The sequence below is a fragment of the Aythya ferina genome (assembly GCF_964211825.1).
Source record: "Aythya ferina genome assembly, chromosome: 4".
Taxonomy (NCBI): Eukaryota; Metazoa; Chordata; class Aves; order Anseriformes; family Anatidae; genus Aythya; species Aythya ferina.
In genome coordinates this window covers 47,411,924-47,424,905 of record NC_140300.1, presented here as the reverse complement: position 1 = coordinate 47,424,905, position 12,982 = coordinate 47,411,924, and the positions used below count along the sequence as shown (strand labels likewise).

Here is a 12,982-nt window from a genome sequence, read left to right as displayed (position 1 = left end):
GGTGTTAGGCAGGAGGTAGAGACATTTTGCAACGAGACAGTAAGCAATGTGATAATCCTAAGCTTCCTTCCAGGCTTTGTAGCAGAGCAGAGAGAAGCCTCCACCAAGCACAGCTCCTTTTTCCACTCAGCCTCTGACCTTATTCTTCAGGCACTCTAGTCTCCTCTCTGAGCTCCTTGTCTTTTCCTTTAATTAATTCACTGTTCCCTGCTGGCTCCCTTTTACACTGCCCTTTCCCTCAGCCTCTACCATCTCAGACTTACAGCCTTTCTGATTTCCATTTTCCCTTTCTAAGTAGTGTTAGCTTTTCCCTTCAGCTCTCTGCTCCCTTGTCTCACCTCCCTCTCCTGTTAGCCTCTACTTTAAGTCTCTTCACTCAGTCCTTCCCCATACATTTACATCTTTTCTGTCTTTCATACACAACCAGAATGACCTCCTGATCCTCTCAGCTTTGTACAACCCCACCACCTTGAACAAGTAATTTCAAAGTCTGATTTGATGTCTTCAAAGAATAGGGTATGCAGCACTGCCAGGACACCTTCCCTCCGATCACTGGTGGCAGTTCCTCTGATGAGCTTCAAGCTGGTCTCTAGCATTAAGGCAAATTATTGGAGAAGCTTCATTTTTACACGATGGCAAGTAGGCTTGAATGGGCTCATCCCCTCTAGTGAGGATGGCCTGTAAGAGCACTATCTCTCAGTGATTTTGTGGGGGAATACTGCAGGAGCCCTTATTATTTTAAGAAAAGTGATTTTGTACTGTAATCACTAAAGAAAGGGAATATTTTCAGAAAAAAAGTTCTGAGTGGTTACAAAGCAACAGAGAAGGTACCTGTGGACATAAAAAGATTTGGTATCGTTGCTCATACTGTGCAGATGGTGCACTGGAAATTTGCTTTGCACAGAAAATTGCTATATTCATATTTGGGCTTTGCTTAGCAAGCACAGAACACTTGAATTTCTAATAATAGAGGTACAGAAATCTTTATAGTAGGCATGCCATTTCTCTAAATTCTGTACAGAAAGTTAAAGGTACACTTCGGTGCAAGATTATTCCCTTCCCCAACAAGTTTCAAGCATCTGATTCGAAGCAAAATGATATGATATTTGCTTAACACAGGATTTCTGGAAGCACTCAACACAGGTGAAGTACCAAGTCCTCTTGAAAAATTCAAGTGATTTTAGTAAAGTTTTATACAAGTGTCTTTTTTTCTCAAGGTGGAAAAAAAAGTCCACACTGTACGTTAAATTTCAGAGCAAATGGTTAAATACTAGTAGAGTTGCTATAAGGAGTTAAGACAGGTTGGCAAGGTGGGTAGCCCTGAGTGCTATAAACGGAGAGGTGCAAGTAGCCTTGCCCACACAGCAGTTGCAGGCAGACCAGCCTGTGCCAATGACAATGCTGTAACTTCCAGAGCTTCACTTCATCACTGCATAGACTAATTGAAGCTAGGGGAACTCTTGCTCAGGAAATCTTGTTTTCATCCCTAATTTTCTGTAAAGACATTATTTTGTGTTATACATATCAATATATGAGAAGCACATTTTTCTTCTAATCACAGGGAAGCCAGTTGGATTAATGCCCAAGTGAAAGCAAAGAGAAATTAACCAAAAATCATTATTACACAATGATTATTAGAGCTTGTGCAATGGCTAAAGTAACTTCACTTTCCTATTTACAAATCTAGAAGTGGTCATAAAATTTGTTACAAAAGATGTAAACGAGAGCATGATCATAAACATGCACTCCTCCAGAAGACTTGGGATGGTCTCTGTGCCGTGTTTGACAGAAAGCGTTTGGTATAAGAGGTCCTGGCCTTGAAAACAGCTGTCATGTGCATGAAGCACAAAAACGGCTAACAACTTTCAGATGGTTTTAATAAAGTTTTCCTTGTCATTTTGAAATGAGGGTAAGGAAAGAAAAGATGAATATAAAAAAAGGAAGAACAGAAAAAGAAGATGGAAGGAGAGTTGTACGCACAAGCAGAAATAGGATTGGAAAACTTCAGGTAGGAGCACGGAGCACACGGATAGGTTTAGAATAGTAATGATCCCTTCTGCAATTCACTTTGAATAGTTTAATTTCAAATACTAATGTTCAATTTTAATTGTAATTCTCAGCTTAAATACTTATGTTCAATTCTAAATACTATTTTTCAATTTTTCTTAATGAATTGTTTGAAGGTCTGTCAGTTAGCAGCCGAAGTCCAGGAGAACAAGATAGCTTTTGTCTCCAGAAAGTAAATCAAAGTGACTCTAAAGACAGGCACCTGCACTGGTTGAGGTGATTACAGCTGGTTATTTTACTAACAGGGAACATGTGGCAGCACCCCATGCAAGGCCAGCCACGTGCCTAAGCAGCCTACTAGCTTTGCAAGTGGGGCAAACACCCTGGCAGGCATTTGTCCTAACTACCCATGCAATGCTGCCAGAACCTGACCCTTCAATTTGCTTTTTGCTGTGATAAAATTGATAGTGTTGCACTGTTGAAGAGTGTGGTACTTTTTTTCCCAAAGAAAATCCTTGATTTGATACAGTACAGTCTGCATGGGACTGCATGCAGGCACTTACCAAGAGTTGCTGGTATATAAAAAGCTACATTTCCACTAGTTGATTGTCTTTTTAAATTATTTTTTCTCTCTTATTATTTTTAATGAGAAAAAAAAAATCATCTATAAAGATTTAATAAGGAACTTAAAGTTGTAGGATAAGATAAAACAGTTATTGAAATTATTTGGGTACAACTGTAACTGCTGAATGGGAAGCTAAGCAGATGTTAATGGCTATGGGGAGGTCAGGCATCAGAAACTTTTGTAGGACAGTTCTTTCTCATTTGACTTATTTAGAAGCATCTCTGAATTGTGGAAATAAAAAATAATAATAATAAAAAAAAAATAAATAAATCTCTGCAACTGAGCTTCTGGCAGCCCATAAACTACAAATTCAAATTCTAAGCACAACTATACTTGCTTCAGAAGTGTTTGTTTTAATATCAGTTAAAGACTTGAGCAAAGTTTAAATCCATTGTGCAGATGAAATCAGCTGAATTGTAAATGTGGTTACAGTTCGGATTGCTGGCCAAAACTCCAGAAGGTGGTGAAGCTGTGAGCTGTGCTTTGAGCGAGTTCAGGAGAAGTGGCACTAAGCAGGAAGTAATTTTGGTGCAAAACAGAGCACTATCAGGCAGCAAGGTCTCCAGGCATGCACACTCTTTAATTTGTGACTGCACTGCTTCTCTCTTTCCAACAAACCTAGATGAGCCATACAGTTTTCTTCTGTAATTAAAATACTCTATAAATGAAGAGAGAATAAACACCTAAAAACATAATGGACATAATAACTACAGTACTAGAAGGCCTGTAGTCATTCACAGTCCTCACCTGCAGTCCTATTTTGCAATATGCTTTAATGTATTTTGATTTTGATTGTATTTTTTTTAAATTCTACAGCTGAGATGAATTTAACGCAGCAGAAATTATGTCTACAATAATTTGCACATCTTGTATAAATGTCTCAACGTTTTCCTGTTTTGATAAAGAAACTGTAATGTGAAAGGCTTAATTTGTTTGAAATTCTTTAGCTTTTATTCTGCATACATTGAAGTGCTACCTTTAAATATTGGATTACTGCTTATGGATAACACAGCTGCATATGAAGCCATGCTTTGCTTACAGGCTTGTTAAGATCTCATTATCATAGCCTGCTTAATTCCAAATACATTCATATCACTTTTTTTTTTTTTTTCCATGCTTGCAGCTAGCATATTATGTATTCCTCCAAAACATAATAGAGCTGCTTAGAGTTTTCCTGCAAATTTAACTGAGCTTTGCAACCATCAATAAAACTGTAAGTGGGGCTCTATTTGCCAGTCATAATGAGGGCAATGTCCCTTGTAAATCTTATGTTACATGGCATAGTATGTACAGGTAAACAGAAACGGGTTTAATTTAAAAGCAACAGAGAGTCAGTCATTGTTCAATACAAAAAAAAGTGGCAGAATTCAACCTTACATTGTTAGCTACTCCTTGGAAAAATCAGCAAATTTGTTAAAGTATTTCAGCTACAAATTTAGTAAACCATTACTTAAGTATTAAGTAGTGCAACAACAAGAAAATTTAAGTATACAAATGACAACTGAAGAAAATGATAACCATCAAAAATCTAACATGTAGATCTGTATCAGCAGCTGCACAGGATCAGCCTTACCCAAGTAGAAAGCAGCACTTACAAAGGGGGTACTCAGCTGGAATGAGGAAAACACTACTAAAGCAAGCAGAAGGTCAGGTGAAACTCCCACCATACCAAAGTGTTCTGCATCTGAAGGAAAACTTAAATTTTATTTGGTCTACATCCTGCATACTACAAAGCTTATCACACTGAATCAGACGGTAAAAAATCCTGCTACCTGAACACAGCCTACTTTGCAAGAACTACCAATTGTACTAGCATTGCACAGTATCACTACAAACTGCTGGATGAAGTCTGAAACATGGATTTCAAGGCATCTGAAATGAGTTGGTTCCATAGGTACCTTCATTAAATATTTACACCAAGTATTTATGCAGTTTAAACTGTTCTTATTTTTGAATTTCAGCTCATAACTATTAATAGCAATTCTCAAAGCAACAAATACAAAAAGATTTGATCCTTACATGCAGCTAGTAACCTTGAGAGACTGCATTACACTTAGATTTTTCAAAGAATAATCGCTATGAGCAACTGTAAAATAACACGGGGATATTATAGTTTAAAAAAGCTACTACTTAAGTTTATTAGCTATATGCTGTGCAATGTTCAAAGAAAAAAAGCCAGGTGTACTTACCCTTTGTTCCAATAAGCAAGAATATATAGAAGCAGTAGTCAGATGTCATATCTGTCCTTCAGCAATTTAATGAATAAAGTCAATACACGGCGTCCCTTAAATTGCACCCCAGCCAGTGAGCTGCTGGTGCGTTCTGCCTCTGACAGTCTTCAGCAGTGCATGAAGCAAGCTCCCTTCTCTCTCCTGGCTTCCTTGCTTGCTCTCCTTTGCACTAGGTCTCCTTCTCTCCCCCCTTCCTGGCACACAGACACACACCCTGCAGCAAAGATCAGGGAGAAAGTTTCAGGAGCCACCCCAGCTCCTCGGGCTCTTCTTTACATGCCGTGGTGTGCTCTGTCCAGTGGCAGGCAAGGGCTGGGCTGTGTGCATGGACTCAGGTCCACCCCAGGGAAAGCTGCTGCTGCACGAAACACAACCAGATCCAGAGAATTGTCATCAATAGTCTTTTTTTTTTTTTTTTTTTTTAAAGTTGCAATACTTCAAGAGGCTCAAAAAGTACGATTTTATTTAGGCAAATCTGTTTGAAGCTAAACATTTTGTACAGTTTAGATAAAAGCTGGTGGTTTCTCAAGTAAGGGGAAGTGAAATTTATAAACAGTCCCTTTCTAAACCATCCGGCCCCTCACTGAAATACAAAAAATGCACAAAGTAATTTATTTCCAATAACAGCATGTCACTATTTTTACACATTAACCAGTCTTCATAACTATTGCTAAAGGAAACAATCTGAGGGAGCAAAGAGGGATGTTCAGAAACATATACTGTGTGGGACTAAGATTTTTCAGATTCTTCTTATTTAAGTACATTGAGACATTCCTCTCTGGCCGTTTCCAGTAGATCATGCAAGTATTATCTAAACTTGATCACATATATACTCACACAGGATTATAAATCTTTTTTAATGACAGGAAGGCTAACACTCATCAGCACAATAAGATATATTTCAAAAAGAGTAAAAAGAGTCAGTGCATTGAGGTGAACTCAAGGGGAGGAGCTAAATTTCATCTGCCATCAAAGATTAGATTTTTTTTTTTTTTTTTTTTTTTTTTTTTTTTACAGTCTTGATAGTTTCAACAGCTTGTCAGGATGGCACGGGTCAGGCAGCACTAGTATCATGCCAGCAGCTACCTCAGGTGCTTAGGAAGGAATCACCTCAAACTATGGAAGCACATCCATGCATGGACACATATATGAAATAGCAAATTTAGAGAATGGGAAAAAATCTTTATCATAGTAAAAAGGAAAGACCACATTGTTGCTATGCAAAGTTGTCTGCAAAATAGGTATTATGAGCTATCAGTCTTTTGGTTTCCAATATAAAGGAAACAGAATGTAGAACGGGTAAAAGGTTCTTGTTTACGGAAGACCCCAAAATTCTGTTGGCATCCACTGTACCAACACTAGTATTAGGCAATGTAGGAATAAAAATGGATTAAAAGGATTAGGGACCTATGAAATATTTCCTTTATAAGGTGGAGATTAGTTTTGGACTATGTCACAGAATCACAGAATTTTCTAGGTTGGAAGAGACCTCAAGGTCATCGAGTCCAACCTCCAACCTAACGCTAACAGCCCTCCACTAAACCATATCCCTAAGCTCTACATCTAAACGTCTTTTGAAGACTTCCAAGGATGGTGACTCCACCACTTCCCTGGGCAGCCTGTTCCAGTGCCTCACAACCCTTTCAGTGAAGAAGTTCTTCCTAACATCTAGCCTAAAACTCCCCTGGCTCAACTTAAACCCATTCCCCCTCGTCCTGTCACCAGGCACGTGGGAGAACAGGCCAACCCCCACCTCGCTACAGCCTCCCTTGAGGTACCCATAGAGAGCGATAAGGTCGCCCCTGAGCCTCCTCTTCTCCAGGCTGAACAAGCCCAGCTCCCTCAGCCGCTCCTCGTAGGACTTGTTCTCCAGGCCCCTCACCAGCTTCGTCGCCCTTCTCTGCACCCGCTCAAGCACCTCGATGTCCTTCTTGTAGCGAGGGGCCCAAAACTGAACACAGTACTCGAGGTGCGGCCTCACCAGAGCTGAGTACAGGGGGACGATCACCTCCCTAGCCCTGCTGGTCACGCTGTTCCTAATACAAGCCAGGATGCCGTTGGCCTTCTTGGCCACCTGAGCACACTGCTGGCTCATATTCAGCCGACTGTCCACCATCACTCCCAGGTCCTTCTCTGCCTGGCAGCTTTCCAACCATTCCTCTCCCAGCCTGTAGCTCTGCTTGGGGTTATTGCGCCCCAGGTGCAGGACCTGGCACTTGGCCTTGTTAAACTTCATGCAGTTGACCTCAGCCCATCGGTGCAGCCTATCCAGATCCTCCTGCAGAGCTTTCCTACCCTCAAGCAGATCGACACACGCACCTAACTTGGTGTCATCTGCGAACTTACTGAGGGTGCACTCGATGCCCTCGTCCAGATCATCGATGAAGATATTAAAGAGGACCGGCCCCAGCACCGAGCCCTGTCAAATAGAACTATGGTTGCTGCAAAACAGCCATTCAAGGGTTGACATCTAAATGGCTGCTCTAAAAAGAACATCCAAGGTGGGAAAGTAGGAGGAAGAAACTGAACCAGGAAGGTGAAGAACAGCAGAAATACACTTTCAATGAAAATAGTTGGAAAAATAAAATAAAAGTTCTACCTCGTTACTGCAGGATGAGACAGAACTGATGCTCTAGAGGAAAGTTCCAGAGAATGTTCCAGCTTCCTTTGTGGCCTTCTGCTTCTGATTTAGTCATCGCCATTTAAGATTGGAATTTCTGTGGTTTTGGAATATTTTAACCTGATAATACAATGAAATAAGTGAGCTGTTTCTTAAAAAAAAGTCTGACACACTGCTAAAAAAAAAAAATAAAAATCAAGATTTTCTACCTCAGAGTAAGCAGGAAAGCACCAAAATGCAACACATACCACCCACATATATTTTCTGATGCTCTGCCTCCAATGGGAATTGTCACTTCCAGCTAATGCCTTCCTCTTTTTCAAGGACCTTTAGTAAGGATACTCATTAAAGTTAATTTTGTTGCAAACACTTACTGTATGGAAAATCTACTGGGATCTTCCATCTTCTACATTTCTTATACATTCATAATAAGAATACATAAAGCAGCAACAGTTCACAGCCTTTAGGAGAGAACCATAAAAAAAAAAGAGATGCCCATTCTCTCAGTGCAATTATATTTAAACCAAGTTAGAGAGTTACAGTTAGAGAGAAAAACAAGTACTCTTGGAATACAGAGCAGAAAAAGCAGGAGATGGAAGCTCATCATTAGAACAAAACATGAATTAGGCATTATTAGTTTTTGAAAAATAGTTTAGACTTAACTTATTTGAATTTCTTGTGTGTGTGTGTGTGTGCATTTGAAGGGCAATAAGGACTTTTCTCCTGCCTAAAATGTAAAAAGCTATAAAACATTAGTGCTTTAGAATTTTGTTTTCAAGAAAATAATAGCCTTAGCCCTATAGCAAAAAAAAAAAAAAATCACATTAGAATATTAATCATATTTATAATAATATTTATATTATTTATATTAGCTAATTGAGCGTATACAAATGCTAGCTGTTTTATTTTCTGTCTTCACAGCTACCTGGCATTGGTCTAAAACTGCAGTTTTAAAACTGGAGAAACCAATTTGTGTGGGGAAAAAACCCAAACATTCAACTAACATTGTGTCACCAGTGCCACAAACTATCAGAAGTCATTAATGAACTGTTTCACTAAATCCAAATAATTATGGCTTTTATTTTACTGAGAAGAGTCACCTCATGTTTCTATTAAAAAGCATTAGAAATCGAATTAAGTATACAGGGTTTAGAATAAAATGTTTGTAATTATGAGGCGCTATTAGATAAGCATTGTTGGTGTAGTTCTAGTACTTCATAGTCTTTTTTTCTACAGTTCACATTAGCTACTACATAGAAGGAATTTCATGCAAGTAAACAAATCATATTTGTAAGCATCACTATTGTAAGGATCACCATTAAAAAACAAACAAACAACAACAACAAAAAACAAACAAACAAAAAAAACCCTGCATATCATTGCCCCTGTGGAAATAAATCAGAATTCCTTTACAGCCTTTCAGGAGGTTAATTAATAATTTTTCCTCAAATTCGGACTGCAACATGTTGAACGTTACAGCTGATTCAAGCAGATTCACCAGTACAGAAGGGAGGAATGGTACCTCTAAGTTTTAGTCTATGGGGCAGGAAGCAGATAGATGTGCATAAACTCTACCTGTTACAATGCTGATCTAAGTAATACAGCCCTACTTAGAGTTATTTTTTCTCTTTCCTAATGTGGGAATTTTCCTTGGTTTAATTAAAAGTAGTTTCAAGGATGCATTATGTTTTGTGTCTGAATAAGGACCCATGATGGCTACGTGAATGGTGATTTTATAACCCTAAGAGTTGCTCATTAAGCAAAGGAAATCTTCAGATGAAAATAATGTCAGCTGTTGCCAGCTGTTTTGCTGCCTGAATGAAACACTCAAAGTGCAGAATGATCACTGAAAGCAAAGTTGGGCCCACGTTGCCATCCACTATCATGAAAATACAGTTCACATATACAGAAATACAGAAATGATGCCCCAGGAAGCGAACCTTTTGCTTTCTCAGCTATTTGATGGGCAAACTTTAGGTTTTGTATTATAGCAAAGCGAGTAATTAATATACAGATAAGGCTTCAGAACATAGCACTTAAAATGTAAATTCTTCATTATGTATGTCAATCCTACAATCCCAAAGATTTAACTGTGCAAATGAACTTAATTGGCTTAATTATAATTAATTTGCATTGCTTTCAAAGCTCCATCAGTAAGCTTTACAGACAGCGTAAGTGAGAATAAGACATTTATATTTTATATGGTAACTGTTACCTGTGGAGACATATATTCCTTATATTCCTTATTTAATACTTCCAAATTCCTTAACCTCAGAGCAAAGCAATTCTTAGGAAAAATACCAGAACATTTAAGTAGTGTAAGCACAGAGGATAAGAAAATACCTCATCTACAGCAACTCTTCCCAAGTAGTAAGCTGTACTCAGTACATTTATCTATCTCATACACTTGTGACTCAATCAGTATTGTGGGAACGAGTTATTTTTTCATAAAAATACTGTTTCCTATTGCACAATTGCAGAGATTTAATAGGATTTACCTCGCAAAACCTGAATAGCATGGGACAGCTGACCTAATGGGCCAGACTAACTACACAGAGACCTTTGCAGTAGCATCTCATAACTTCTCACTTCCTTTTCCAGACCTTCTTATCAGCACAGTCACAGCTGAGCTAGGATTACTGGCATTTGCTTCTGGAGGCAGAGACCTTCCTCTGCTGGCTCTCTCCTGAAGGGGATATAGTAAAGATTTTATTTATTTAGTTTTATTTTTTATATATACGTATATCCATCAAGGGTCTCAAAACAGAAAGAGGCAGATACCAGTTCTGCCAACATAATTTGAAGCTAAAGAAATTGTACAAAATTTGTCTCTAACACTGCAGAAGAAAAACAGGGAGGAGCAAGACTAGTCTGAGATAACAAAGAGGAAGAAATTTAGAGACAAAGTCAGTACTCAGTCAGTTAATCTGTTCTCCCAACAAACAGGACCATTCTTGCACCTCTTGCTTTCCCAAGGCCCTATGAGGGAGGCCACCTCCCAGCTGTGATCCGATCCTAACTCCTTCACTAGGTCCAGCACTGTAAATACAGAGTCCAATACATGGATTAAGAGTTTCAGTTTCTGTAGGAAAAAGAGAAGGGGAGAAAGGACTCAGGGATTATTACTTTCCTTTACAGTTGCTTTTCTGTTTGAAAATGGGTCACTAGCTTGGCTGTAGATGGAGGTGTACAAGCAGCATATCTAGCTAGCTCTGAGCTTACTGAAATGCTTTCCTTTCTTTTGCACAAGGCACTCTCTACTGCCAGATGGTTTGGCGACCACGTCCAGCTATCTTCCTTAGCTGGGGTGGAGGAAGGTGCTCAGTCTGAGCAAACTTCCTTGCTGCCTCCCTCATTTCCCCTGTTTTTCTCCAGATATCAGCTCCAGTTGGCTGTTTTGACTGAACAAAACGATAGCTCACCAGCATGCTTGCCTCAAAGCTGTTGATGGAATGTAGAATACATTTATTTCAAAATAACCAAACATACAAGCTTTGCCAATGATATTTTTGACAAATTAGCATTTCTAGTCTTTTGATTAATTAAAGATTTTATTTGCAGTTCTATGATTGTGTGTTTTTATAGTCATGATGTCAATGTCTTTGGTAAATTACTATACCATTTGGGACTCTCATAGGAATTGTATACAATGTCCAGCTTTTCAGGGTGACTCTTTTTCCAGTTATCTCTGTCATATTTGGGGGATTACACTTTTTCTATTTTTTATTTTTTAAACACCAAGGCTTCTAGTTGAAAAGCCAAACTTCCCAAATAAAAACAGCTGAATCTACAATTTTGGAAGATGTGAAATTCATAAAGTGTTCACTAGTAATGTAATTACATATTTTAACATGAGATAGTATCAAAAATAAAATTGTGGACAGTTAAGTCATACTTTGACAGAATGAGCTCTAAGAACATGCAGCTTGTAAAGCTTTGAGGAGGAAAAGCAAACACGTCAATAACTCAACTATGAGAAACTTTGTGCTAGAGAATCATCAAAGCCAGCTTCAAAGTTGGAGAGAAATATCATCATGGTAGCAGAATGGTCAATCCCAGCAAGGTAGACATCATGTAGGGAAAGTTGTGGGTTCACATGTAAATACATGGCATTGCCTTTGAAGGGCCACTGGGAAAAACCCTGTCCAACTTCCACCAACTGACTGAAATATTGTCACTAGTTTATATATCTGTCTAGATTCAGCTTAAGTTAATATCTATCTACTACTCAATTTATGATTATGCATATTATTTCTCTCAAGCAACAGGGAGTACCAAAAAAGGAAAGTTTCTATAATTTGTTTTATCTTTCAAAATGCCATCTTTGTATATATAACCCTATGCAAACATAGATCACAGGAGAGTCAAGGTTATTTCACCCATGGATGTATGTGGAGCTCATGTTAAAGTAGGAGCTGCTGAAATGATGAATTATCTGTAGGATTATCCATACCGCAGTTTGCCACTGCACTATTGTGAAGAAAATAAAACTCTGTAAAATGAACCAGCCTGTTATAAAGCAGGTATGACTTCTAATCCAGTGGCTTTTATGTAATAGCTTAATTTACAATTCTAATTTTGATTTTTTTGCAACAGCCTACAAAAAAACAGAAGAGAAAGAGCAGAGGGGAGCTGTGAAATTCAGAAATCCCAAGGATATCACCATATAATTACAGGTGACCAGTAAAATAAAATTCTCTTACTGTTAGTAAATACTCAGGACCTAAAATCACTGGGGCTTTGAATTTCTTGTTTGGGGTGGTATTTCAATTTGTTCTTTAACATGTACACATTTGATTCAATCAACTAAGAAAATACAGCATTTATCTATATCTAATACTGCAGTTTTTGAGAAGCATAAAATGAAAATTGCTCGACAGGGCTAGGAAAGATGTAGGCTTTTGGAACAGCTGTCATGCTGATAGCCTGTGGTGAAGGAGTTTACATTAAGATTTATTTATTTATTTATTTATTTATTTTAGGTGAGCTTTTCTTCCTTTCCTCCAACTAAATGGTGCATGAAAAAATCAATATTTCTATGAGCAGCTTGAGCCAACATGAGGAATTGATTTCAATTTAATCATACAGTTCAAAAGCACTGTGCATGATACAAGTGGAGAAAGCATTTTCAAAGTAACCACGCAGAATGCATGGTTACACCATAGGAAGTTATGACCTCGGACTTTTTTCTTATTTATTTTCAGATTTTATTTTTAAATAGAGTGGAAATTGCTAGGTTTGCAAGACTGAGTGATGGCTTTACAAAATCAACAATTCAAGTAAAAATATTTGATATCTTCCCCAACTGTCTGGATGACTAATGCTATATATATTTTTTTCCCATTGGTGATATTTTATTCTAACTGTATTTTCTAATACTACTAAGAATATAAATTATAATCCTAATAAATAGTATGGTATCTTTAAAGACTTCATTTAAGGCTTTTTTTTTTTTTTTTTTTTTTATTTATTCCATTTTATTCAAGGCTGATTTCTATG

General features: G+C 38.0%; 1 protein-coding gene across 11 annotated transcripts in view; it reads right to left on the bottom strand.

Moving 5' to 3' along the window:
* RXFP1 (relaxin family peptide receptor 1) overlaps positions 1-12,982 on the bottom strand; it is a 102,876-nt gene that overhangs the window by 47,726 nt on the left and 42,168 nt on the right. For 9 of the 11 annotated variants that reach the window (XM_084518307.1, XM_084518304.1, XM_084518303.1 and 6 more), the window contains 3 exons: positions 9,982-10,169; positions 7,463-7,603; positions 4,822-5,077 (listed from right to left, as the gene is read on the bottom strand). In XM_084518307.1, the coding sequence (XP_084374433.1) occupies positions 4,822-4,870 (49 nt within the window). In that variant the 5' untranslated portion in view covers positions 4,871-5,077; positions 7,463-7,603; positions 9,982-10,169. Of the gene's footprint in view, positions 1-4,821; positions 5,078-7,462; positions 7,604-9,826; positions 9,950-9,981; positions 10,170-12,982 lie in introns of those variants that run through there. The other 2 variants (XM_084518311.1, XM_084518306.1) reach the window with 2 other exon arrangements.